The 27,247-nt window shown below is 39.1% G+C and overlaps 1 protein-coding gene across 5 annotated transcripts in view; it reads left to right on the forward strand.

Annotated features, from left to right (window-relative positions):
• Nucleotides 1-27,247, forward strand: part of B3GALNT2 (beta-1,3-N-acetylgalactosaminyltransferase 2) — a 51,308-nt gene that overhangs the window by 15,940 nt on the left and 8,121 nt on the right. For all 5 annotated transcript variants that reach the window (XM_024761439.1, XM_024761440.1, XM_024761441.1 and 2 more), the window contains exons 3-7: nucleotides 2,985-3,085; nucleotides 6,915-7,108; nucleotides 12,284-12,379; nucleotides 21,129-21,239; nucleotides 23,595-23,673. In XM_024761439.1, coding sequence (XP_024617207.1) covers nucleotides 2,985-3,085; nucleotides 6,915-7,108; nucleotides 12,284-12,379; nucleotides 21,129-21,239; nucleotides 23,595-23,673 — 581 coding nt within the window. The remainder of the gene's footprint in view (nucleotides 1-2,984; nucleotides 3,086-6,914; nucleotides 7,109-12,283; nucleotides 12,380-21,128; nucleotides 21,240-23,594; nucleotides 23,674-27,247) is intronic.

A 27,247-nucleotide genomic window follows, 5' to 3' on the forward strand; every position in this document is an offset into this window, starting at 1 on the left:
GTTGATTTGTTTTATAAAAATGATGGGATACCTATATAAAAGTAGATATTAGCCGGAAACTTCTTCCTGGGGCAGAGTAATTTTGTGGCTCTAGTAAAACTATTGAAGATAGCTTAAAAAAACAAATTTGGTAAATATCTGCAATAATTTAACACATTTATTCATTTCTGTTTATACTTTTATTCTAAATGCTAGTTGTTTATAAAAGGTATTCTGCCTTAATTGGCCGTTTGTAAAAGAAACCGTTTTCATTTCTGTGGTTATGGCTTACTTTCAGGTCTTGCATTTCACTGAAGGAGCCAGACTCCACATATATTTCAAGGATGCTGTTTAATTAAAAGCCTTTGTAGTGAAGCTGTAAGTTGTCAATTTCACAAGTATTTATTAAGTATCCTCTGTATACAGGTAGTATACTATGTATAGTAGAATACATAGGTAAATACCATATAGCCTGAGTCTTTATGGAGGCTTGGAGTTTAGTAGAAGGAAATAGATGTAATAGTGTAATAAAATGTTATATGTGCTGTGAATTAAATAGATACAAAATAGCTTGGAGTGTTTGGGAAATTCCATACAGTTCTGTGTATCTGGAGTGCAGAGATTATGGGGTAGGGAGTATATGTGTTTGTGGGTGAGTGTGAGAGAGAGCACTTAGGGAAGGAAAGAGAAGCAGAGAGAGATTATCATATAAAAAGGAAAGAAGGGAGGGCTTATAACTGTTACAACTGTTAGAGGTAGGCAGTGACCAGATTGTTCAGAACAACGTGTTGAGAGTTCAGGGAGCCAGTGAGACCTATTTAGCTCAGCCCCTTAGCAGTCCTTGTCTAAAGTGGTGACCTTTTAAGGAAATAAGGTAATTGAATGTAGAACGAGGAAGAGGAGTCTAGGATGGTTGCTAGCTTTCTAACTCGGAGAATAATGAAATCATCAATCAAGACAAAATGTATTGATACTAGATGAGAAGAGCAGGTTTCTTGGGGAAGGAGCTTAGTTGTGATTTGTTGAGTTTGAGGTATCTGCATGTACCTGTGCTGGTAAATGTTTATTCACTGGCTCTCTGAAGAAAAGCATGCTTATACGTATGTATATGTTTATTATAAATTTTATTGGTATGAAGACTGGAGCACATAATTGACAGATAATAGGTATATAATGCTCTCTATTATAACTTCCATATTGATTCTCAGAATGCGTCATTGTTTGCCAGACTTCTGTGTCTATAACCAACCTGTGGCTGCGGTTGACGAGAGTGTAGTTCTGACATGAATATTTCCTTTAAAGATTAAGACTAAAGTGACAACTAAGGTATGTGACAGAACTCTACTCTTAGTCAATGAAGTGACGTCTTTGCTGAATCAGATGATAGGTTTTGAACAATGGAAGAGTATTTCCTCAATTTTTTGTACTATTCACAATGGAATGGCCACAAACATGTCACATTTTTAAGTTTGATCTGCAATACTAACATTTTCTCCATCACTTTAAGTCTAGACAATCAACAGAACAATAAATCAAACCCTTATTTGTAGTGCTTGCCAGTTTCCATGCTTTAAGTGTTCCCACCATGGCCAGTTTCAAGCGACTAATGTGATGTCTCTGAACACAGAGTTGGGGAAGATAGGCAGTGGCACACCATTATAATATCCCCATTATACAGATACAGTGGATACATATAACATCAGAGATGACAGAGAAATAAATAAGAAATGATGAATTTGAGCATTTATTTCCTTTGTTTTTAATATAATGTATTAATTGTAAGTTTATAAATTTAATTTTTAATAAAAGCTGTGCTTAATAACCAGCTCACAAAATTCTTGAAAATTTTGCAGTTGGCCCTCATGACCCAGTAGGAGCAGGCTGTAGTACACAGCTGTCTGTGGGCCGTATAGGTGAAGATGTACGATGAATTCATGGATCTTTTCCTTAGAAGCTGGGTCTAAACTAGAGATGCTAATTCAGGAATCATCCCCAGGCTGGTTGAAGCTTTGGGGATAGAAATTGTCCAGGGAGAGCAAGTGGAAAGAGTGAGTCGAGTGAGAAGGATCCCAGGGCAAAGCCCTGGGGGAATATCCACTCTAATGGATGAGCTGGGCAGGAAGGGATCCCACTGAGCAGGGCCACATGGAGAAAGAGAGCTTTCTAAGGAGACCTGCATTGTCGAGCCCCAGAGAAGTCAAGTAGGGAAGGGTTGAAGAATGTCTGTTGACTGAACAGCAGATTGCTAGTTGTATTGGTGGTAGACATCTCGGTGGAAGTGGTGGGTACTGAAGCTAAAATTTCCGTTTTATAAAATGAGTGGGAAATGAGAAACCAGAGGCTGCAGTTTTAGATGAACCTTTGTAGGACTTCACTGTAAAGGAAGTGATGGGGACAAGGACGGATGGTAGGTGGATAGAAATTAATGTCAGACTTCATCGTATTTATAATGTGTAGGGAAGGAGCCATGGGTTACAGGTGGCTAGTGAAGCAAGGTCTACGAGAGGAGGGGTCCTCTTCTGGGGTAGAAAGACTGCTCAAGCAAAAGGAACACTTTGTGAAATAGAAGAAAGCGAGTGAAGGAGATTGCAGGTATAGATGTGTTTTTACGTGTGGGCATGAGAAGTTGTCTTTACCGTAGTTTGCTGTTAAATGGCATGAGCATTTGCTGGTGGCCAGGCCGAACGTACTCACTCCTGCTTTAATGTAGTCCTGCAGTAGAGGGCTTACACATAAGTCACTTGGTAGTTAGCAGCTCCTAGTTTGCCTGTTCCCCCTTTTTGCTAGACTAGAAGAATTAAGTTAGGGGATTCCCTGGTGGCACAGTGGTTGAGAGTCCGCCTGCCGATGCAGGGGACACGGGTCCGTGCCCCGGTCCGGGAAGATCCCACATGCACCTAATAAATACTAGTGTCTCAAAGTAAAAGCTCTGAAATGGGCATGAGGAAACATGCATGTGCAAGGTGAAGATCAGTAACTGATGTTAATATCAACACATCTCTCAGTGTGCTTGTGAAGTTCATAATAGGTGCTCATGGCTGTGAGGTGCCTGTGGAAGACAGGGAAGATCCTTATTCCTGCAAACTACTCAACATCACGAATCCAGGTAAGTCTTCTTTTTCCTCAGCCTTACGACTGCTGTATACACTGGTCTTCCCTTACCCACGAGGGATACATTCCAAGACCCCCCGTGGATGCCTGAAATCCTGCTAGAACCAAGCCCTGTGTATACCGTGTTTTTTCCTGTTCGTACATACCGATGATAAAGTTTAATTTATAAATTAGGCACAGTAAGAGATTAATAACAGTAAGTAATAGTAAGATAGGACAATTACAACAACATACTATAATAAAATTTATGTGAATATGGTCTCTCTCTCTCTCAAAATATCTTATTGTACAAATTTAATGTCTTTTCCATTTAAGCACTTTTCCTGCACGTAGTCATAACTTTGGCCGTTTGAAGTGTGACAGCAAAATTAGCACAAATTTCTTTTTCCTTGTTTACAACTTCACAGAATATTCTTGCGGTAGATCTTAGCAATCTCAGCATATGATTTTTTTTTTCCTTATTAAGTGGAGAACTTTTACCCATTCACTTGAAGGAAGCACTTCATGGCTTCTCTTTAGCATATCCGAATTGCAAGCATCACCACTCTTGCGCTTTGCGGCCTTAGTTAAGTAAAATAAGGGTGACGTGAACACAAGCACTGTGATGCCTCGAGGGTTGGTCTGACAACTGAGGTGGCTACTGTGTGGCTCACCGGTGGGATATGCTGGACAAAGGGATGGGTCACATGCCAGGCAGGGTGGAGATGGATGGCATGAAATTTCATCATGCTGCTCAGGACAGCATGCAGTTTAAAACTTAAGAATTATTTCTGGAATTTTCCATTTAATATTTTTGGACCACAGTTAACTGTGGGTAACTGAAAAGCAAAACCACAGATGGCAGGTTGGGGAAGGGGGGATTACTGCACAGGTTTGATGTTGAGGAAGAGTTGTTGAGCTGAATAGTACCGTGGTCTGCTTTTAGCGGACTAAAATCAAACTTGCCTCAAAATGTAGCTTTCATCCTTCCTGACAGACTAACCACTCTGGGCATCTGTGAAGACTCTTCATAGATAGATATGTAATTTTAGGATCCAGGAGAGTTTATTTTTCAGTATGATTCAAACGCATCTGGAAATTCCTTAAGCATAGACAAATCCTGAGTTACTGAAGTTTAAACTTAAGGAAAACTGCTGATTTCACCAGCCTGCTGGTTTATAATAGCCTTGATACAAATATTGTGACTCAGCTTTCTCTAAGAATTATTGCCTAAGCTTCTGCAAGAGAAACAAATAGTAAAAAAAATTGAAAATACAAGTAATATTTTTTTATTCCTTACAGTTAAAATTTTGTGATAGTTCTGATGAGGATGAAGAAAGGTGATCCTAATTAGGTTCTCCATTTTACCAGGGAACCAATTTTAGAAAGTTGATAACTCTATACCTGTATATCTTTATTTATTAGCATTTCCCATTATGTTCAGCTGTGGTTCTAAGGGAGATGAAACTCTCCCAAATCTTAAATGTACTGATTATGACTTCAGGTGGTTTAAGATTTGTCACACCTCTATAATTATATGCACCTTGCCTTTGTAGGCAGCAGTAGTGTAATGGTTAAGAGCGTGGGTTCTGGAGTCAGGCCTCCTGGCTTTAAGTCTAGGCTGCATCATTTTCTAGCTGTATGACCTTCGAACAATTATTTACTACTCTCTGCCTCAGTTTTGTCATCTGTAAACCGGGGGTAAACAGTACTTACCTTATAGGGACTGACTTGAGGATGAAATACGTTGATACATATGAAATATTTAGAATAGTTCCTGGGACATGTTCAGTATTTAATATTGTTATTTTTAAAGGACCTGCCTTTTTATAAAATTGGGTTGCAATCATATTTTTTAATAAATTGGACCATATTTTCAGGTCTGCATTGTAAAGCAGAGGTTTCTTACTTAGGATGTCTATGAATTTAGTTAACAGTGTAAGCAAAATTTTGTGTATGATTGTTTTTTTCTGGGGAGAGGGTGCTTTAGCTTTCACTGGGGTCCCAAAGGGACCATGAACCTAATAAAATATTGTATCACTGATGATGTAAGAGTAGCCTAGAACAAATTATGTTTGAAATCCAAAACCAAGCCAAACCAAATTTTAAGAAACCTTACCTTTAGATTAACCAGACTTTTACTATTTTAAGTGCTATTACTCATTAATGGTAAAAGAGTGGAGTTTTTCACTAATAGAAAATTTTCATATATATAATACCTAGGTTACCAGTTTTTAAAAATAGATATAACTAAATTACCATTGAACCTAATTTTATCTCTTTGATAATTTAAATGGCATTTAGATTTATTTAAATACCTTAAGGTCGCCGTGGACATTAATCATCATGGTACTCTTGGGTGTATAGAAGTTTGATTAATAGCATTATCAGAGCAGCAGGCTATCTTGTGTCCAGGTAGCTTGAAGTTCAAGGTGCATTTGTTTTAGGTAGAAAATAGTTGTGTTACAATGTGCTTAACCTACTGCCTTTAATGGACATGCTTCACTTTGGATATCCTATTTACTGAGTATATTAAAGAGAAAAACTTTTGTTATTATCCACTATATTTGGAGTCTAGACTCTCTGGCCAGTGCTTGCCCCAGCCCATGACAAAATCTGTGTCCTCCTTTTTTCCCTCCTGCTCATGTGTGTAATTGGGAAGGAGCCATCTATTCCATTTAGTCACATTTTATTGAGCATCCACTAAGTGTAAAATAGCATTCTAGGAACTCTAAAGTAGGGATCCAAATGATCTGCTGGAGTATGGGAAGAAAACAGGATTTCTTTTTATCTGAAAATAAAATGTAATCTTTATTAATATTGAATATATTAACTGACATTAATATGTGTATATTTTGTACATAAATATGACATTAATATGTGTACAAATGTTTTTAACTGGATTGTGTGATCTGTAAAGTTGGAAAACCACAGCTCTAAAAAACACAAAGAACTTTGATAAAATAATCTTTTAAAATAAGTTTTTATGTTATTTCTCAAGGCGACACTGATATTCTCAGCCATATTAGCTGCTTCATGTAATCTATCCTGATTCATTTATGGTAATTGAGAAATTTTTCCAAAAAGGACTGTTTTTGGCTTTGATTAGACAGATCTCTGGGGGGATAGAGAAAGCACTGAATTAGAAGTCAGTAAATCTGGGTTTGATTCCTGGCTCTGCCACTTTCTGTGACCTTAATCAGATGTATCTCTGGGCCTCATTTTCTTAATCTGTAAACTGGAGATAATGTCACAACCACATAGAGTAGTTGTAAAGATTAAATATGATGGGAGGTGGCACACAGTAGGTGGTCAGAAATGCTTACTGTGTTTGATGTGCTTGTCTTGTTATTTGAAGTGATTTCAGTTACTTTCGTACTGTGATAATTGCCCGACATCACAAAAATTGCTCAACAAGACGTGGGATTTTTGGAATTTGCAGAGCAAGGCTAAATTTACTCATTATTTATGACTGCAATTAGTACTGTTTTTATTATCCCCATTTATCCAACCTTTCCTAATAGATGCCTTTAAATTTTATATTCCCCTGTAGCGTTTATACATACAGACGCACACGTGTATAAAAAAAGTTTATTAAAGTAGTTCTTAAATATTTTACTTAGATGTGGTTGAAAACTTCATTCTTAAATTTCAAAATGAGGGTTTGTTTTTTTTTCTGGAAGCAGCCATATTTCTGAAGCACTTTAAAAATGTATTGCCATTTGTGAAAGAATTATATAACATATAATTATCTAGATTTTGCTATCAAGCCCACTTCATATTAGTAAAATAAAAGTTTGTTTTCGTTTGATTATGTAAAACTCCTTTTCTCATTACTTCCTTAGTTTTGAATCAGGAAATTGAGGCATTCAGTCTTTTGGAAGACACTTCATCAGGGCTCTCTGAGGACCGAGTTGTCAGCGTGAGCTTCCGAGTTCTCTATCCAATCGTTATTACCAGCCTCGGGGTGTTTTATGATGCCAGTGATGTGGGTTTCCAGAGGAACATCACCGTCAAGCTTTATCAAGCAGAACAGGAGGTATGCACTGCTTCGTACATGCTTTTCCCCACTTTTCTCTTTCAAAATCATCAGCTTTTCCTCATGGCAACGAGTAGGTTGGGAGACTTCCACCTTTCTTCCCTTACTGATTAGACACATTATAGTGTAATGTATTACAGTGCTAGTTTGAGGAGAGAATTCTAATGAATAAATGTGTTATACCTAGGAAAGGAGGAGTTGGACCAGATTAGAAATTTCCAACCTAAAATCCCCTAAATCCTAAGGAATTTCAAAAGTTGATAACGAATATTTAAAGTTTGGGACTTACAGGTATAAGCAAGTCTTATTGCCTCTTTCTTCCAACCCTAAAAGTCTATCACCATAATACAGGCTAACAGCTGCTTTAAATCTTTTTTGTAATAAGGGTGTAGAGGGAATAAAAGTTTAAAACAGCTAGGGTTACTGTTTCTGATATTTGAGAGAACCTAATTTGTTCACAGAGTGTATCTGAAGGAGTGTAGCAAGGAATTGTATTTAAAAAGATCTGTCCCTGGGTTTTAAACTGCAGAAATCTTGCAAGAATTATACAATGAGCACCCGTATATCCACCACCTAAATTCTACAATATTTTGTTGTATTTGCTTTATGACATCTATAGTCATTCATTGATCTTTTTTTTTAAATGTATTTTAGATTAACTTACAGGCATCAGTACCCTTCAACCCTAAACATTTTAGTGTGCATATAATTAACTAGACTTTAATATTTGTTTATGGTTTAAAAAAATTTACAGAGTATAAGGTGCATTCAGTTGTTTAAACTGTGTAAACCTGTGTAATCCAAACTCCTATTACCCAACCCCATTACCTAGAGGCAACCACTGTTCTAATTTTTTTTTTTTTTAACATGGACTAGTTTTGCCTGTTGTAGGATTTTATGTATAAATAGAATCATATACTAAGCACTCTCCTGTGTAAGGCTTCTTTCACCCAACATAATGGTTTTGAAACTCATCCGTGTCATTGTGTGTATCAGTGAATTTTTCATTTTCCTTCTTTTAATTGCGAAGTTGTATTCCAACAATATATGATGTTTATGTGTTCTGTTGATGGGCATGTGGAATGTTTCCAGGGTTTTTCCTCCTTTATTCTGTTACTGTGATGAATTACATTTATTAACTTTGCAGTGTTAAATCAATTTCCTATTCCTCTTGATCACAACATATTATTCTTTATATATTGCTGGAAATTGTATTTCTTGTGCATGGCATGTAGTTGGGTCTTCCTTTTTATCCAGTCTGGGAATCTCTGCTTTTTACATGGAGGGTTATTCCATTTATATTTAATGCATTTATTAAAGTGGTTGGATTTCAGTTTTTCATTTTGCTGTTTGTTTCTGTTCTACTTTTTTTATTTGTTTCTCTTTTCCTCTGTTTCCTGCCTGCTTTCGGGTTAATAGAGTATTTTTTACAATTCCATTTTAACTTTTCTGTTGTTCTTTTAGCTACAGCTCTTTGTACTATTACTTTGTGGGAGCTTGGTTGACATAAGAATTACAATATATATCCTGAACTTTTCAGTCTTCTTTAAGTTAACGTTGTACCCCTTCATGTAAAATATAAGAACCTTGCCACTATATAATTCCATTTACCATCCCCTGTCTTTGCTCTAGTTGTCATATGCCTTATATCTATATGTGCTATAAATCCCACAACACAGTGTTACAATTTTTGCTTTAAACAGCTAACTGTATTAAAGTAATTTAGAGGAAAAAGCCTTTTATATTTGCCCACTTACTTACCATTTCTGGTGCTCTTCATTCCTCCTGAATGTCTCCTTTGGCCCAAATCAAATCCTTTACCAATTTTTGTAGTGCAGGTTGACTGGTGATGATTTTGCTTAGTTTTCATTTTTCTGAAAATGTTTTTAATTTGCATTTATTCTTCCCCTCCTTTATTTTTGTGGGATATTTTCTGGATATTGAAATTCTAGGTTGACTTTATTTTCTTTTCAATATTTTGAAGATGTCATTCCAGTGTTTTCTGGCCTCCATTTTTTCTGGTGAGAAGTCAACCTTTCTTCATGTTGTTCCCATGTATGATGTATGTAATATGGGTTTTGTTTTTTTCCTGGCTAATTTTAAGATTTTTCTCTTTATATGTATTTGGTTTTAAGCAGTTTGGCTGTGTTGTACCTTGGTGTGGTTTTTCTTTGTTCTGCTCAAGGTTTGCCAAGTTTTTCAATCCATAAATTTATGTCTTTTACCAAATGTGGGAAACTTTCAGCTCTTATTTCTTCAAAAATTTTTTCCCAGCCCCATTTCTCTCTACTCATTCTGGGATTCCAGTTACATGTATGTTAGACCTTTTGGTACTGTCCTGCAGATCACAAAACTGTTTTTTCTTTTTTTCAGTTTTTTCTCTCTTTTTCAAATTTGATAATTTCTGTTAATCAGTATTCAAATTTATTGACTCTTCTGTCATATCAAATCTGTTAAGCCTAGCCAGTGAATTTGTTTTTTAGATGTTGTACTCTCTAGTTCTAGAATTTCCATTTAATTCTCTTTTGTAATTTATATTTCTCTAAAATTTACTATTTTTCTAAATTCATTTTGAGCATATTTTCTCTGTGGGCTTGACCTTACTTGTAATAAGAGTTTTAAAATCCTGTGTCTGCTATTCTAAATTGGAGTCATCTTGGCCTGTCTTCATTGATTATCATTGTTTCTCTTGCACATGGTAACATTTTCCTGTTTTATCTTACATCGAGTAACTTTGGATTATATCCTAGATATTGCGAATAATTCATTATAGGATCTCTGGATCCTATTATATTCTTTGAGGAGTATTGATTTTTTGTTTGTTTCTTTTAGCAGTCAGTTAAATTAGCTGGGCACAGACTCTAAATGCTGTCTTCCTTGTAGTGAGCAGCAGCTGAAATCTCTATTCTTTTGGACGTAGATGGGCTGCTTGGATTCTGCTTTGAATATGTACTTCGTGAGTCAGCCACAGATTAGGACAGAATTTATGTGAAGAACTGAGGATTCTGTCTGTGACCCTTTCCTTTCTGGGGTTTTCTTCCTCACTTGTTAGCTGATGTGTTTGTCTCCACCCTGCCTTCTGATTTGCAAACAGAAAGACTGCAGTTTTTATTTCAGAATTTTAGTTGCCCCCTGAGGTATGCCTCAGACAAAGAGCCATTAAAAAACAAAAAGTGGGGGAAGCACACCCAGTGTCTTTCTCATCTCCTTGGTATTGCTTTTCCTCCAGTTTCTGCCGGCTTTGTGTGCATTCCAGTGCCTTCAGCTCTTTTTTTTAAATGTTTTGTCTACTGTTCATACTTGTTATCTATAGGAGGATTGGTCTTGATATCACTGGAAGCAGAACTCTGTTCGTTTTTTTTTAGGTGTCTTTTAAAATGTTTTTATATTTATTTATTTCTTGGCTGTGTCGGGTCTTAGTTGTGGCACACGGGGTCTTAGTTGCGGCATGCGGGCTCTTTGTTGCGGCATGCGGGCTCTTTGTTGCGGCATGCGGGGTCTTTTAAAATGTTTTTATATTTATTTATTTCTTGGCTGTGTCGGGTCTTAGTTGTGGCACACGGGGTCTTAGTTGCGGCATGCGGGCTCTTTGTTGCGGCATGCGGGCTCTTTGTTGCGGCATGCGGGCTCTTTGTTGTGGCATGCTGGTTCCAGAGCCTGTGGGCTCAGTAGTTGCAGTGTGCGGGCTCCAGGGTTTGTGGGCTCTGTAGTTGTGAACAGGCTCCAGGGCACATGGGCTCTGTACTTGTGGTGCACAGGCTGTCTACTTGTGGCACACGGGCTCAGTAGTTGCGCCACGCAGGCTTAGTTGCCCCATGGCATATGGGATCTTAGTTCCCCGACCAGAGGTTGAACCGGCGTCCCCTGCATTACAAGTTGGATTCTTAACCACTGGACCACAGGGAAGTCCCCCTGTATTATTGTTAATGTTGGTTGTTACTAACAGGGTACAATGTTACAGTCGGCAATAAACACACAAATGAAGGTTAAATTTCTTGTTTGCAGTTTATCCTAGTCCTTTGTCCTCTAAAGAATTTATGTAGTTTGTAAATGTGCTTAATTACATAAATATAAATATAAGAGAGGGAACAAATCTTAGTGATGATTCCAGCCATTATGATTCCAGTGAGAAAAGCTTTGTCATGTTACTCAAGTATAGGAGTTCATATATTATTGTGGTTAAAGGTTTCATTGATATCGAAGCTCAAATAGGTAACTGGAATAGCAGTACTCTGAATTCCACTGTCAACCTTATCTAGAAATTAGGATCAGTCTTGAATGTTTTTTGATACTTAATTTTCTTAGTATATATAGTCTTTTTTTAAACTATTCATAATGTTTGAGTTGTCACTCAAGTAGATTGGTTCAGATGTACAGTATTTTGGTCATGTTGATTTCACTTTTAGTTGCCATGTTTTTACCCAAGGAGAGGTTAATCTTTGTCCTCAAGGAAGGCCTAATCCCAGGTGGATCATAATGGGTTCACAGGGAGTCACGATGTAAAAAAATATTACCCTAGTGTTGCCAAGAGCTGATGTTAATGAAAGAACTACGCTAACTCATTAACCCCCTTCATTCTGAACTTCTGCATGGTCTTGGTGGCTTTAACAGCAGCGTCCCCTGTGGCAAATCGGTGTCTAGAATAGGTGTGAGAACAAGGAAGTGTTCTTGCCCAAAACAAGAAGTAAGGGCCCAAAGCAAACAATAGACATAATGAGGATCAGTTCTCTTTTATGTTCCCTTTTTTGTTTTTGTTTGTTCTTCTAAAGGTTCTTTTTGAAGGGGGATTCCTGAGTACCTTTGTTCTATGTAGAAATCTGTGATCTTTCCGTTTATTCTTAACCCTTTGCGGCTAAACCTAATAAGTCGGCTTAATTTAACACTTTCCCTAATGCTCCTCATTTCAAGGTGTCTTTTTTTTTTTTTAAGGTTATCTGGATTATATTTAGTGTTTTAGAACTTCATGACAACTTTGGTTATCTTCAGTAGCTTTATTTAATAACCATGATTGCACTAGAAAACCCGAATGATGCCCAAACCGCAGTGGAACAATGTTAGTGACTGTGTTCGGGGCCACTGAGAATTTAGCTGACCAACATGTAACTTGAAAACTTGCTGCATGTGCCGTGTCTGACATAGGGTATTTCTTCTTGTCTTTTTCTCCCCGATCTGTAGGAGGCCCTCTTCATTGCTCGCTTCAGTCCTCCGAGCTGTGGGGTGCAGGTGAACAAGCTGTGGTACAAGCCTGTGGAGCAGTTCATCTTACCAGAGGTACAGGCTGTAGTAAAGAGACTCTGGTCCCAGTGCAGGCTGCTGTCGGCCTGAGGATGTGCTTCCAGAGGCAGACACTGCATATTCTCCTGCTAGGACAACTCTCCAGAGTGGTGGATGAGGCTACCAGCAGGGATGTACTAAGCTGTAGCACTCTGCATTCCTCCCTCCAGAGAGCTACATCATACCCCAAAGGTTCCAAACCTCACTTTGAAAAGCATTGCATGTTACCATGGTTTATTTAGTGGAGTAGAGGACTGCATGAGTGCTCTAGTGACAAAGGATAGTAATAGGTGTGGTTGATAGAAAGACCAGGCACAGGTACCATTTGAGTAAGTCAAATAGTTTGCTTATCTAAAGAATAGGGGGGAGGAGGGAAGTGCAGACAGGATAATGGCAAAGAGATCTGTCACATTTCCAAGATAAATAAAACTTCTCCAAGTAGTGGAAGATGTTTGAAAACATAACTCTTAGGTAGGGACCACCTCAGCTGCCAGGTGCCCTCATCAGCCCTGGAGTTAAGCCCAAATGTATTTGTATTACACTGTGTATTACACAGCTGGACATGAACACATTGTTCATCCATCAGCCTCAGCCTTTCCAGGCTATTGCAGTCTTGTCTGAGTACATTTCTGAACAGCATGCTTTGGAACCACAGTGTAGGGGTCAGTTTCCCTGTCATCTCTGGCGGTCACTTTAGATGAGCTCTAGTTGACAAGTTCCCCCAGTGACATGAACGCTGAATTAAGATGTGGAAGCTGGATGATTGACCAGCCCTGCTGGCTAACCAGGAAACATCTACCACCAGGCGTGTGGGTTGCTGTTCACATTTATGCAACAGCAAAGTCACACATTTTATAAGGTGCTGTGTATCTTTGGAGTCGAGTACAGGTAGTTAAACTTTGCATGTTAATTCTGTGACTGTTAAAGGGAGCTCCTTTGTTTCACCTATGGGTACCTCTGTTTAAAAGCATTTTACAGAAAAGCAAAACTAAAACATACTGGAAAAAATTTTCCAGTTTCTCAGTGTTATAAAAAAGACTGTAGTGAACATCCTTACACTCTGTTTTGTGTACATAACTGGTTATTTTCTTAGGATGAATTGTTGGTTCAAATTTCTGCACATTTTTGAGGCAGATAATTTCTTTCTGGAGGACAGTTTAGCAGTTTGTATCAATTTGAATAATCATCAACATTATATGAGAATGCCTATTTACCTATATATATGACTTTTTAAAATTTCATATATGAACTTTCTTCCTTGTTAAATGAAGTATGTACCATCAAAGGTATATCTTACTCTTAATTAAAAGTAGTGGCTCAACTAAGTAGTATTGGCCAAGTGTTGGATCTCAGTTTTTGAAGGAAGCTACTCTTTGGTTTATTTACTCATTGACTCAGAAAATATTTATTGAGAACTTAGTATATGCCAAGCATGGGGGCTATTTGAGACGTAGTACAAAGATCCCTGCCCTTAAAGCAGTTTATGTCCAAGTGAGGATAGAAGAGCCAGCACTGATATTCTGCTTAGCTTGCTGTGTCCCAGGCACAGCTGTAAGCAGATTTCCTGCACTGATTGGTCCGCTCCTTTAGGATTGAAGCGAGTCATCAGTGAGAGTCCTGCCTTTCTGCTCAGAACCAGCATGGGCAGAACCTCACTCAGACTCTGCGATTCCCAGGGGAGAGGAGTGTGACTCTGAGGGGACCAGGAGCACGAGCGCCGCGTTAGGTGCTCTCCAGAAAGGTCTGGAGCCTGCTGGAGGATTGATTTTCACAGACCACTCACGCGGGTTGGCACGAATAGGAAAGGAAAGGCTGCCGCGCCTGGAAGGCAACGTGGGCGGCACGTTTGGGTGCAGGTGCCTGAGCAGCCGCCTGTGGGTGAGGTTGAGTCCCTCGCTGCCACTCGGTGGCTCTGTGACCTGGAGCAAGCTCCTTCGCCTCACTGCGTCTCTTCCCTCCTTTGTCAGAGGCACCCAGTTCAGAGGGTTACGCTAGGGCATAAATGATTTCCTAGATGGAGAATGTTTAAAACATGCCGCCACATGGTGAGCATTCGGTAAAGAAATGTGCGCTGGCTTCTTCACTGCTGGTCCTCCTCTGGACTTGTGGTTCTTCAAAAGCGGTGTCTCTCCCCCCGGGCTGTTTGGCCCTAGGGGACACTTAGCAGTGTCTGGAGACAACCCTGTGTGGAGCAGCGCTGGCATCTTGTGGGCAGAGGCCAGGGATGTTTCGAATATCGCACATCGTACAGGACACGTCCCCACAGCAGAGAATTATCTGGCCCCAGATGTCAGCGGTGCGCAGGTAGAGAAACTCCAAGAGGAAGGAGTCACAGTGTGGGGCAAGGAGAAAGAAGATATGCTGTAATATTAACTTCAGGCTAATCACAGTCTTATGGGGCCTGCTCCATTATCTTGGTCAGCCTCGTAGAAAGAATTACAGTGTTTGATGAGTCCACAAAAAAACATTACTTTCCCTTAGAATGTCCTTGTCCTTAGGAAATACATGCTGAAGTCAAGGTGAAATGTATTTTACTTTCAAGTGATTGAACAACAAAGAACAACAGAAAAGAATGTGTGTCTAGAGACAGAGATAAAGCACATGTGGCCAGGGACTTCCCTGGCGCTCCAGTGGTTAAGGCGCCACGCTTCCACTGCAGGGGGTGCATGATTGATCCCTGGTCAGGGATCTAAGATCCCGCCTGTTGTGCGGCGCGGCCAAAAAGTTTAAAAAAAAAAAAAAAAAAAAAAAGGCACATGTTGCCAAATGTTAACAGTTGGTGAGTCTAGGGGATTTGGGTGGTAATTTCAACTTCTGTAGGTTTGAAGCTTTTCAGAATAAAAATTAGGTTGGGGCAAGGAGCTGCCTTCCTTGCCAGTGTTCAGGATGGTATATATGGCAGTAGGTACTCAGGATGGGAAGGACTCAGCCAAGTCAGGTAGTGGCCGTTTTAGTTATTAAGACTTCTACTGGCTAAAGCCTTGTGATCTTTATTTCCCTTGACGCTTTAAGCTAAACTAGCTTTTGGTTTTTCATTACATCTGAATAACGTTTTTTCCTTCTATAAACACGCAGTTATTTAATAGTGTCTGCATCTGGGGGAGTAGGATTATGGATGATTTTTATTTTCTTCTCTCTGTGTATTTATTTTCTAAATGTTCTGAAATAAATATATATTAGCTTTTATTAAAAGAAAAAAAACTTTTAAAGATAACATTCTTTCCTTTTACACAAAATCCTATTTTTGTTGAAAACCTGTTTAATTTTATATAGATACTCATTTTTGCTGCCTCAAGCCTATTTGGGCTTATTTGCACAGAAAACATGATAGTGATGAATGGGTTTGCCTGCCTGCCTATCATCAGCAGAGTATGCCCGAAGAAGAACAGATCGTTGATCCCAGTTGCGAGGGAGAAGTGGTTGATTTGTTCATCATCTTATTCCTTCCACACTTCACAGTCGGCTAGAGTAACGTCAGCAGTATGGCTTGTCAGCTAAGCAGGGCTCTTGCACTGTTTTCGTCGTGTGACTCACTAAAGCATAAATCTCACTGGGGGGTCACAAATTTAAATGGAGACTGCTGTGTGTTTCTTTTAAAATATTTATTTCTCTAATTTCATATTTCTCTTAGTGCACCTGAAACCTGAAACTAATTTCAATATATTTTCATTCAGCTCGAGTCACTAGAGACAGTATTGTTAGTATCATGGGTACTTATATACTTATTTTTTATGAAAGTTGAAATTCTTTAGAGGTAGTCATTTCTCCAATCTACAAGAAATCGTTAACAGTTACAGGTACAAAAGTACTGTGTATGTTTAAGCTACTCTGTTGGTTTGGATGACGAGTTAGAAATAGGACACAGAAGAATGGACAGCATAGGTTGCACATAGCTCACTTACGTTATGGGTGAGAGGACTTATGAGAGCTCATTTTTCTAACCTATACCGTGCTGTTCTTTCCTACCTTTTCCTTTGGTTTTATGATTTTAGCAGGGAATTGCCATAAAGAAGCTGTTTCGCATCTGCAGAGATTCCTAGCTTTGTGATTACTTTGTATGAAAGTAGAAAGTAGGCATGTGAGAGAAGTGGGGAATAGAAATTTAACTGTGCCATGGAGCAGCTACAGGGGAGGTGGAGAAGGTAGAACCCCTCCCTCCTCTCATAACAAAAACAACTGGTTATCAGTTGAGTGAATAAAAAAGCAGGATCACTTTTTGGGCCAATGGGTTTTTCTAGTAATTACTCAGTTTAGTCAACATTGTTGATGTTATATCACAACCCAGTCAAACAAAATGGAGTTGGGTGCCGGGCAGAGTCAGGTGCCAAGGGTCAGTTGACTGGACTGGACAGAGGATTACTTGATTTGTCATCATATTTGCCAGATTTGTAGTTTCAAGGTGAAGCTTTTCTGAGGTCACTATAGCTTTTACTTTGGTATGGTTCATTTGGAACTATAATTGCAAAGATTCCCAGTGACCTAACTGCCACCTCCAGGGGACACTTACCTGGAGTCCTTACCCTAGCTGACTGCAGTTTTCTCTTAGCTTATATGATATGCATTCTTCTGGTTCAGCTTAATCTGGCCCAGTCCTTCTTCCCAGTACATAACTTCATTATCTCCTCTTTCGTTTTCCCCTTAAACGTTAATCATTAGGATGTGATACCCAGCCTTCTGTTTATTTTACTCATTCTTCCTAGACAGTTTCATCTATTACCACCTGTTTACTGCAGCCCAGATTTCTTATGAACTCCATACACACTTCAGCCACCTACTGAACTCCTCCACTTGGAATGTCCTCTGGGCGTTCTATGGTGATAGCATCTCCAGCCCACCCATTCTCATCTCCTCCTGTATTTTCAGTCTTGGGTCATAGTAGCTCCTTTTTCTCAGGCACCCAAACCAGAATCGTGGGCTTTAATCCTCAATTCTCATATCCAAGCACTCACTAAGTCCTATCATTTCTTTCTCTGAAACTTATTTGGCATCAGTCCTTCCAAACTTTATCACTATTAAAGTTTTAGAAGAAAGTAAAGTATCCCAAGGGGAAGAGGTCGTTGTTGCCAGGAGAAAGACACATGATTAACCCAAAGCAGCCTCACACAGTCGAGGGTCTAGGACTTAGCTTTTGGGTCCTAATGCTGACCTTGCGGAATGTATAAACCAGAATGTCTATTGATTCATGTTCGATGGGTGTTAGCTCATTAGAGTGGTTTGAATTCTTGTGGCCACCAGCTAGGAACCTCCTTCCTGATATGTCAAGGCACCTAAAAAACAATCTGAACTGTACTTGGTTCGGGCATTGAATTTGATTACAGCAGTGGGAGGTGGTGGGTGTTTTTGAGAGCTGCCTCATCCAGGTAGGATGTGACCAGAGTGCTTTATATCTTCCAATTATTCTGTCTACCCTTAGACATTGCTACTTGTTGCCAAAATTCTCTCTTAGACCAGCTTTCCTATAGTGTTTTAAGGTATTGATTTTACTAATTAAGCTTCAACCTTAGAGCTCTTCCCAGTTATTGGAAACATTGTTTCTTTTACTTGAAGAATTTAATTAGTTCAACTCAGAGGGCAGTCTCTTTAAATTTATTTATTTATTTAATTGAGATATAATTGACATACAACATTATATTAGCTTCAGGTATACAATAAAATGATTCAATATATGTATTTGTTGCAAAATGATCAACACAAGTCTAGTTAATATCCATCACCAGACATAGTTACAAATTTTTCTTATGATGAGAACTTTTAAGATCTACTCTCTTAGGGGCTTCCCTGATGGCACAGTGGTTAAGAATCCGCCTGCCAGTGCAGGGACATGGGTTCGAGCCCTGGTCCGGGAAGATCCCACATGCCGCGGAGCAGCTGAGCCCGCGAGCCACAACTACTGATCCTACGTGCCACAACTACTGAAGCCCACGTGCCACAACTACTGAAGTCCGCGAGCCTAGAGCCCATGCTCCGCAACAAGAGAAGCCACTGCAGTGAGAAGCCTGTACACCGCAAGAGTAGCCCCAGCTCGCCACAACTAGAGAAAGCCCGCGTGCAGCAATGAAGACCCAATGCAGCCAAAAATATAAATATAAATAAATAAATTTATTAAAAAAGAAAAATCTACTCTCTTAGCAACTTTCAAATATACAATACAGTATTATTAACTACAGTCACCAGGCTGTACATTACATCCCCAAGACTTATTTTTTTGTAAGCAGAAGTTTGCACCTTTCGATCACCTTCACTCGTTTTAGCCACCTCCCACCACCCACCTCTAGCAACCACCCATCTGTTCTCTGTATCTATGAATTCAGTTCTTTTTGTTTATTTTAGATAAGTGAGATCCTTATGGTATTTGTCTTTTTCTGTCTGACTTATTTCACTTAGTGTAATGCCCTTGGGGTTCATTCGTGTTGTCACAAATGGCAAGATTTCATTCTTTTTAATGGCTAGTAATATTCCATTATATAGATACCATATTTTCTTTATCCATTCATTCATTGACGAACACTTAGGTTGCTTACATGTCTTGGCTCTTGTAAATAATGCTGCAGGGAGCATGGGGGTGCATATATCTTTTTGAGTTAGTGTTTTCATTTCCTTTGGATGAGTACCCAGAAGTGGAATTGCTGGATCATATGCTAGTTCTATTTTTAATTTTTTGAGGAACCTCCAAACATTTTTCTGTAGTGGCTGCCTCAGTTTACATGCTCATCAACAGTGCACAAGTGTTCCGTTTTCTACACATCCTTGCCAACACTTATTTCTTCTTTTCAGTACTAGCTGTTCTAACATATATGAGGCGATATCTCATTGTGGTTTTGATTTGCATTTCCCTTATGATTAGTGATGTTGAGCATCTTTGCATGTACCTGTTCACCACCCGTATGTCTTCTTTAGGGAAATGTCTATTCAGATACTCTGCCCATTTTTTAAAACTGGCTTCTTTGGCTTTTTGTTATTGAGTTGTTTGAGTTCTTTATATATTTTGGATATTAACTCTTTATCAGATACATGATTTTGCAAATATTTTCTCCCTTTCAGTAGGTTGCCTTTTCCTTTTGTTGATAGTTTCCCCTGCTGTGCAGAGCTTTTTAGTTTGCTATAGTACTACTTGTTTATTTTTGTTTTTGTTGCCTTTGCTTTTGGTATCAAATCCAAAAACTCATACCCCGAGACGGATGTCAAGTAGCTTACTGCCTATGTTTTCTTACAGGAGTTTCCTGGTGTCAGGTCTTATGTTCAAGTTTTTTTTTTTTAACACATTTGAGTTGATTTTTGTGTATGGCATAAGTTAGTGGTCCAGTTTCGTTCATGTTAAGCACGTGGCTGTCCAGTTTTCCCAACACCATTTGTGGAAGAGACTGTCCTTTCCCTGTCGTATATTCTTGGCCCCTTTGTTGTGAATTAATTGACCACATATGCATGGGTTTATTTCGGGGCTCTATTCTGTTCCACTGATCTATGTGTATGTTTTTTTGCCAACACCATATTGTTTTTTTTTTTTTTTTTTTTTTTTTTTGGTACCACGGCCACCGTGTCCCCTGCATCGGCAGGTGGACTCTCAACCACTGCGCCACCAGGGAAGCCCCACCATATTGTTTTGATTATTGTAGCTTTGTAATATAGTTTGAAATCAGGAAGCATGATGCTTCCCACTTTGTTCTTCTCTCTCTAGATTGCTTTGGCTATTTGGGATCTTTGATTCTATACAAATTTTAGGATTGTTTGTTCTATTTCTGTAAGAAATGCCATTGGTATTTTGATAGGGATTGCACTGAATCTGTAGATTGCTTTGTGTAATATGGACATTTTAACAAGTTTTAATTCTTCCAATCTATGATCATGGAATATCTTTCCATTTATTTGTGAATGGATAAAGAAGATGTGGCACATATATATAATGGAATATTACTCAGCCATAAAAAATTCTGAAAGAACATTCTTAGTATATAAAATATACAGTATTAATTTATTAAAGCTTACACAGCTTAATAAGAAAAATATAACTCAGTAGCTAAATGGCAAAGAAGCATGACAAGGCAATTCCCAGAAGAGACTACAGTTCATAAACATCATGAGAAATCAAAAGAAACACCAATTAAATGAGGAACCGTTTCTTTAAATCTACTAAATTAGCTTAACTTCTTTTACTAATATCCCATACTGGGAAGAGGACAATGCAACTGGTATTCTTATAAATTGCTAATGACACTACAGGTAGAATTTGTTTTTGAAAAGCAGTTTGGCAGTGTGTACCAAAATCCAAAGTATCTCTATTCCTGTCCCAGTAATTTCACCTCTCGGAATTTATTTTAAATAAAAAACAAAGTATTGGGGAAAAATAAACATTTACACCAAAACACGCCTCACATTATTTTAGTAGCTATTTGGTAGTATCCAGATGTCCAACGGTAGGGAGATGTCTGAGTGAATCAGGATGCATTCACTCAGCAGTATTGCTACAAGTACTTGAAAAAGCGGTTGTAACAGCAGCAGTCGCATAAAGAAATGCCTTTGATGCAATGGGAAATGACAGCAGCATGTAAAACTGTCTATAAGGTCTTTGTAACTATTGTTTTAGACGTGCTCTAAGATATACACCAAAACGTTAGCATTGGTGTCTTAGCGCGCAGTAAAAGTCTTAACCAATGTGTCTTAGAAAAAATAAACTCTTCTCTAGAAACTTACTTAAAACCTAAATGACAGCAATAAAGAAACCGACTCACTGTTCATCTTTCCACAAAAGAGCTTTGAAGGTACAATCGTGTGGGAGAGCCAAGACCTCCAAGGCCTTGTGTCAAGAAATCTCCACAAAGTGACAGTCAATGATGGGGGAGGAGTTCTCAGAGTCATCACAGTAAGTCATTCATTTTTAAAGGTTGTTTAGCACACCTTAGCATTTTTTAATATGTAAAAGTGTTTTTAAGTTTATTTTTACATCAACTCATATGGAACAAAGAATCTTATGTATTTTCGAACATATACACTAGAAAATGTTGAGGCACCACACAGTAAAGATGAAAAACTCAAATGTTGTATGATTTTGTAACTTCAACCTTAGTAAATATATAGTTTTGCCTTAAGTCTAGTGCATTTTAGAGAGTGCGATGTTTTATTTCTTCATAGTTTTTAAGTTAATGTTCTTTTAAGTTCACTTACTCTATAGTATTCAGAATATTCACTATCTCACCTTGATAGTATGATGTCAGTTACAATACTATAGATAAAAGTATTAGAAAGTAAGGTTGAGTATTCACTTTCGTTTATGTTGGGATTTGTGACTTTTACTTTTCATTTCCCAAATTTTTTTAAAATTTGAAACAGTTTGAGAATAAATTTCTCAAAGTGTAGGATGAAAAAGAAGGTGTAGGCAAACTTAAAATGGTGAACTTTAAGTAAACAAGTGGTATATGTGCTGATGTCAGACAGAATTGTTGTCCTTGATGCTCTAATCTAATTAGGAAAGCACTTGGCATTTAAGGTCACAAGCTTAGTACATTCCATTAAATATTAACCTTATTCACGTAAATTAATACCTGAATTTGAAATGAAAATCATGTGGTTTGTTATTACACGTTCAGAAAACATCTACTGCACACTTGTGAGCCAGGCACAGTCATGGGCAAAACAGGCCCATTATTGGCCCACAGTGGAATTTATAGTCCAGTGAGGGGAAAAGACACTAGACAGATAGACCCCACAAATTCATGTGTAATTACAACCTTAGCCTTGTAGGCCATGTATCAGATTTCATTCTTGATTATGAAAAGTCCTTTATTTAAGACACAGTGTTTTACGGATTTATAGTTTTTTTTCTTTCCTTATTTTCAAAGCAAGTGCCTTTAATATCTTGCCTCCTTTTCTGTGTATGAAACTTAAAAATATCCAAAACATGCCAGAATTCTATACTGCTCAGTTCGTTGCACAAAAGGAAATCAGTTTACTTCTGAATTGAGGGCTAGATTTAAACGTAAAGGCTCAAGTGATCTGCTCCGGGGGTGAATATGGTTGTGGAGGGCAGTGATGGTGTAAACACTCAGCTAACCTAAAAAAAAGTCAGATAACTTAGTAGCCTATTCTAAGAAACCCATGTAGAGCTGGAAGTTTTCCTAAGTCTCGCTGCCTTGCCAGCAAGTAATCATGTCGGAAAAAGTTTAAAGACAAAATAAAAGCCAAGCTATGACCTTTTAGACAGAAGTTAATAAACATAAAGTACTGTTAAGTAAACAAGCCAAAACAGTATAGATTGTACAGTTAAAAAAAAAGAGTGTGCAATCTTTTGTAGACATACAAGGTTGGAATCTGTAGCGCTCACCTTTAGAGATTTCCTCCACATTCAGCTACAAACCATATTCTGAATTGAATGGCAATTTTCCCACAATCACCGCAGAACACTGTCTCTCTACTGGCCTTATTAAAACATTGCTTTGTACAGGGACAGCTCTGCTAGAAGGATCTGTTCAAAGAGGACTACCCAGGCAGTAAGCCCTCTTGACCACCCGTCAAGAAGAAACGCTGTAAACATGCTGAGGCGTGGCTGTGACAATCCCATCCAGCCTGCAGCAGCTGGATCGCTGGTAGGGTGTTAAGTTGGGGTGGAACACATAGAGGTGAGGCCCCTCACTTTGAGTAAGGGCCTGGGGTAACCTGTGAGGTAAAAGAGGTAAATCTCGTAATAACCCAAGATGCTCCACACCTTAGCGGTAGAGGGGACTGTTGTTGGCTGTTGGTGCAGTGGGCACCTTCAGCATCAGTAATCAGTACGGCTCGGGCTGAACTGTTTGCTTAGAGGGCTTGTCTCTGCATGGTAGCTGTCACTTTGAAATGTGCTTGGGTGTATTTGAACTCATGGGCATTTTCAATCTCCACGAAATCAGAGGTGGTAATAATTTTTTTTAAGTGGTGGAGTTCGGATGTAAAAGAAAATTGGTCTTGGTAATAGTGTTGGTAGCAAGTTCAAGAATACGTGATTCTGTGTAGGCTGGAATTCTGAACACTAATCCGTAGATTACTGTGTGTACCTGATCTTGGACTAGACGACAAAACTCGAATGCTGATGTCATCCTGACAGCGTAAGTCTAGTGCATCAGCACCTTAGATGGATTTATGTGCTGTGGCGTCACATGATGAATTGTGCCAAATCAGTTTTCAAATATAAGAAATGTGCTCTTAGTAATAAAACACCAAGCACTTCTATTCTGATTTCTTTCAGGCTGGGGAGGGTGCCTTGCCCCATGAATTCATGGAAGGTGTGGAGGGAGTTGCAGGTGGCTTTATTTATACCATTCAGGGTAAGTCAACTGGTTAAAAGCTGAAAAACATACTGAATGTCGCCTACCTCATCTTCATACTTTTGATATCCAAGGTAATCTTTTCTCTTTTTTTTTGGTCATTAAAAATAGTAGCTCTATTGCTACATAATTCACATACCATATACTTTACCCTTTTAAAGTATCTGATTCAATGGCTTTCAATGTATTCAGAGCTCTGCAGCCCTCTCCACCACTCCAAAAAGAAGTGGCTGTGTTTGTCTTCTTGAGTGATGCTCCTGGAAATATCCACATCAATGAATTCCTGTATCCGTGATCTCTAAGAAAAGCTATTGTTGATGCGGTTGCTCTTGGTCACTTGTCCTGATCACCACTTACGGAACAAAGGTGCCTAGTAGTGCATCATCTGGCTTCTCAAAGCTCTGCAGATCATGGATTCCTATAAAAGAATCAGGACACAGCTTCCCTGAAGGCACACAGTGACTTGGGGAAAGCAGAGGCCATATTCTGAGAGGCAGGTCTTCAGGGGTCTCCCTTAATAGTGCAGGGTTGAGGATGGGGCAGACCCTCTGTTTGAGGCCACTACAGGTAGTCTGAAGATGTGAATGGGCTGGGGCTTTTTTCAATTTCTAGCATCTTTATTTATACAGTATTTCCTCATAGAAGTATTTCTAACATCACCCCTAAGGGTAGGCTGGAATAGGTACAGGTTTTACCCACAAACCTGCCATTAAAAATAGAGATTTAAAATTTACGGATCCTTAATTTTAGTCCAGAGATTTTTCATAAAACTGTGAGACCACTCTGCTAGGGAAGGTATGGACTTAGCTCACAGGGGCTAGTGGCTCAGCCCTGGGGAGGACTCAGATCGGGAGGTCAGGCCAGTTTCGTGAAACAGCTCACACTGGGGGGCCGGGTACAGATGTTACACACCATCCAACTGCATGTCTAGCGACTTCCTTTCTTTGGCCAGGTAACTCATGTATGTACCATCAAGAGCCTTTAAAAACTTGAGGGGCCCTTGAGACTTCTGGCACTAAACTGTTCTACAAGGAGCAACTACTGTACCCTAAACAACTGTTTGTCTTAAGTTTTCTCTCACTGAGGCTAAAGGATTAAGGTTTGGGTGAGGAAAATTCCTTTCAAACGAGAGAAATAACTTGTGTTAGGCTAAAGGAATTAAAATGAATAGATTTTCCTTCTCATGTACTGGATATATCTGAAAACCTGACTATAGTTTTTTGAAATCTGAGGATCTGCGTGCTGTTCGGAAGAATCACATGGACACAAATTCTCAGATGTTGTTGGGCATTAGCATCTCTGCTGGGCCCTACCTCAAGCCTACAGAGCTAAAAATCTTCAGGATTGGAGCTCAGATACCTGCATTTTAATAAGCTCCCTACATGGGTTTGATGCCTCCAAAGTTTGAGAGGTCATAAACCACATGATTCTTGTAAATGGCACCTAGACAGATGATCAGATTCAAAACACACACAGAGGGACTTCCCTGGTGGTGCAGTGGTTAAGAATTCGCCTGCCAGCAGAGGGGACATGGGTTCGAGCCCTGGTCTGGGAAGATCCCACATGCTGCAGAGCAACTAAGCCCGTGTGCCACAACTAGTGAGCCTGCGCTCTACAGCCCACGAGCCACAACTACTGAGCCCACGTGCCACAGGTACTGAAGCCCACGCGCCTAGAGCCCGTGCTCTGCAACGAGAGGCCACCACAGTGAGAAGCCCGCGCACTGCAACGAAGAGTAGCCCCTGCTTGCCGCAACTAGAGAAAGTCCATGTGCAGCAACAAAGACCCATCGCAGCCAAAAAAAACCCAACACGCACACAGATATATTACTTTACTTTATACTCGTGTTTTTCAGATATATGCAGAATAAACCAACACGTACAATTTGTTAATGAAAAATCCTGTATTTCTGCTCGTATCTTGTTATCATCCATTCCTATTGCTGCAATTTTATAACACTTTCACTTTCGTTCAAGTGTTAAATTGTGTATATTTATCCTTATCTTTACAGTGAAAGGACGTTAGAGGAGAGTGTAAAAGTTGAAAGGGACCCGAGGTTATTTAGGCCTGTTTTTTAAAGGGTTGTTTGTGGTCCACCTGCATCAAAGTCACAGGAAGTCACAGGTTAGAAATACAGATTCCTGGGCTCTACCCAAGACCTGCTGGATCTTTAGGCTCGGGGCCTAGGAATCTGTATTTCAGTAAGCAATCCTGAGAACCACAGACGTGGTCCAGCTCCTCCTTTTACACATGAGAATGCTGAGGCCCAGAAACGTGTGACTCATCCATTACCTTACCAACAGTGGCAGAGGTAGAAATCAGACACAGGCCCTCAGCCCCCATGCCCAGTCTTGTTCGCAGTCACAGAGCAGAGGGCTGGATTACGTCTCGGTTTCTCTCCCCGACGCCTCAGCCACTCACTTGTTTAGTTTTCAGAAATTTTCTAATTTGAGACAGCTGAGAAAATCCTGCGCTAGTGATAGGATTGCTGCCTTATTTGAGGGCAGTCCTGCACAGATGTGACAAACGATCCATTAGCTTGTAAGGTGGTAATTAAAATGTCTTTAAAGCACATTGGTCATAAGTTTTATTATAAAATATCATAAATAAACCAAAAATAGTGCTATAAGAAACACCCATGTACTTGTTGCTCAGAATTAACAGATGTTTGCATTTTGTCGTATTTGCTTCCTTTCTTTGTTTTCAGAGAAATAAGGCATTATAGATACAGTTGAAGCCTCTTCCCTCCCAGCACTTCCTACCCCGTTCCTCTCCCTTCCCCTTGGACAGGAGACCGCTGTCCTGAAACTCACGTGTACCCTTCCCATTCTTATGTTTCTATTTTCTACTACATGCATGTGTATACAACTTTTAATAACATACAGTTTTGATTAAAGTATCTTATAATTTATACCTGTGGTATCACATTGTATATATCAATTGGCAAGATACTTTTTCTCAGCATTATTTTTTAGTGCCATTCCTCTTAACATCCAAGATCAGGTTAATTTTTTAAAAATTTATTTTACTTAAATATAGTTGATTTACAATGTTGTTACTTTCTACTGTACAGCAAACCAATTCAGATACATATATATATATTATATACACATTCTTTTTCCCATTCCTTTCCATTATGGTTCATCACAGGATACTGAATATAGTTCCCTGTGCTCTACAGTAAGACCTTGTTATTTATCCATCCTATAGATAATAGTTTGCATCTGCTAATCCCAAACTCTCAATCCATCCCCTCTTCCCCACCCTGCCAGCCCTGGCAACCACAAGTCTGTTTGTTCTGTGTCTGTGAATCTGTTTCCGTTCTGTAGATGAGTTCATTTGTGTCGTATTTTAGATTCCACATATAAGTGATATCATATGATATTTGTCTTTCTTTTTCTGACTTACTTAATATGATAATCTCTAGTTCCATCCATGTTGCTGCAAATGGCATTTCATTCTTTTTTATGGCTGAGTAATATTCCTGTGTGTGTGTGTGTGTGTGTGTGTGTGTACACACACACACCCCACATCTTTATCCATTCATCTATTGATGGACATTTAGGTCGTTTCC

Source organism: Neophocaena asiaeorientalis, unplaced genomic scaffold (genome assembly GCF_003031525.2).
Source record: "Neophocaena asiaeorientalis asiaeorientalis breed wild unplaced genomic scaffold, Neophocaena_asiaeorientalis_V1.1 scaffold166, whole genome shotgun sequence".
In the NCBI taxonomy this organism is placed as follows: domain Eukaryota; kingdom Metazoa; phylum Chordata; class Mammalia; order Artiodactyla; family Phocoenidae; genus Neophocaena; species Neophocaena asiaeorientalis.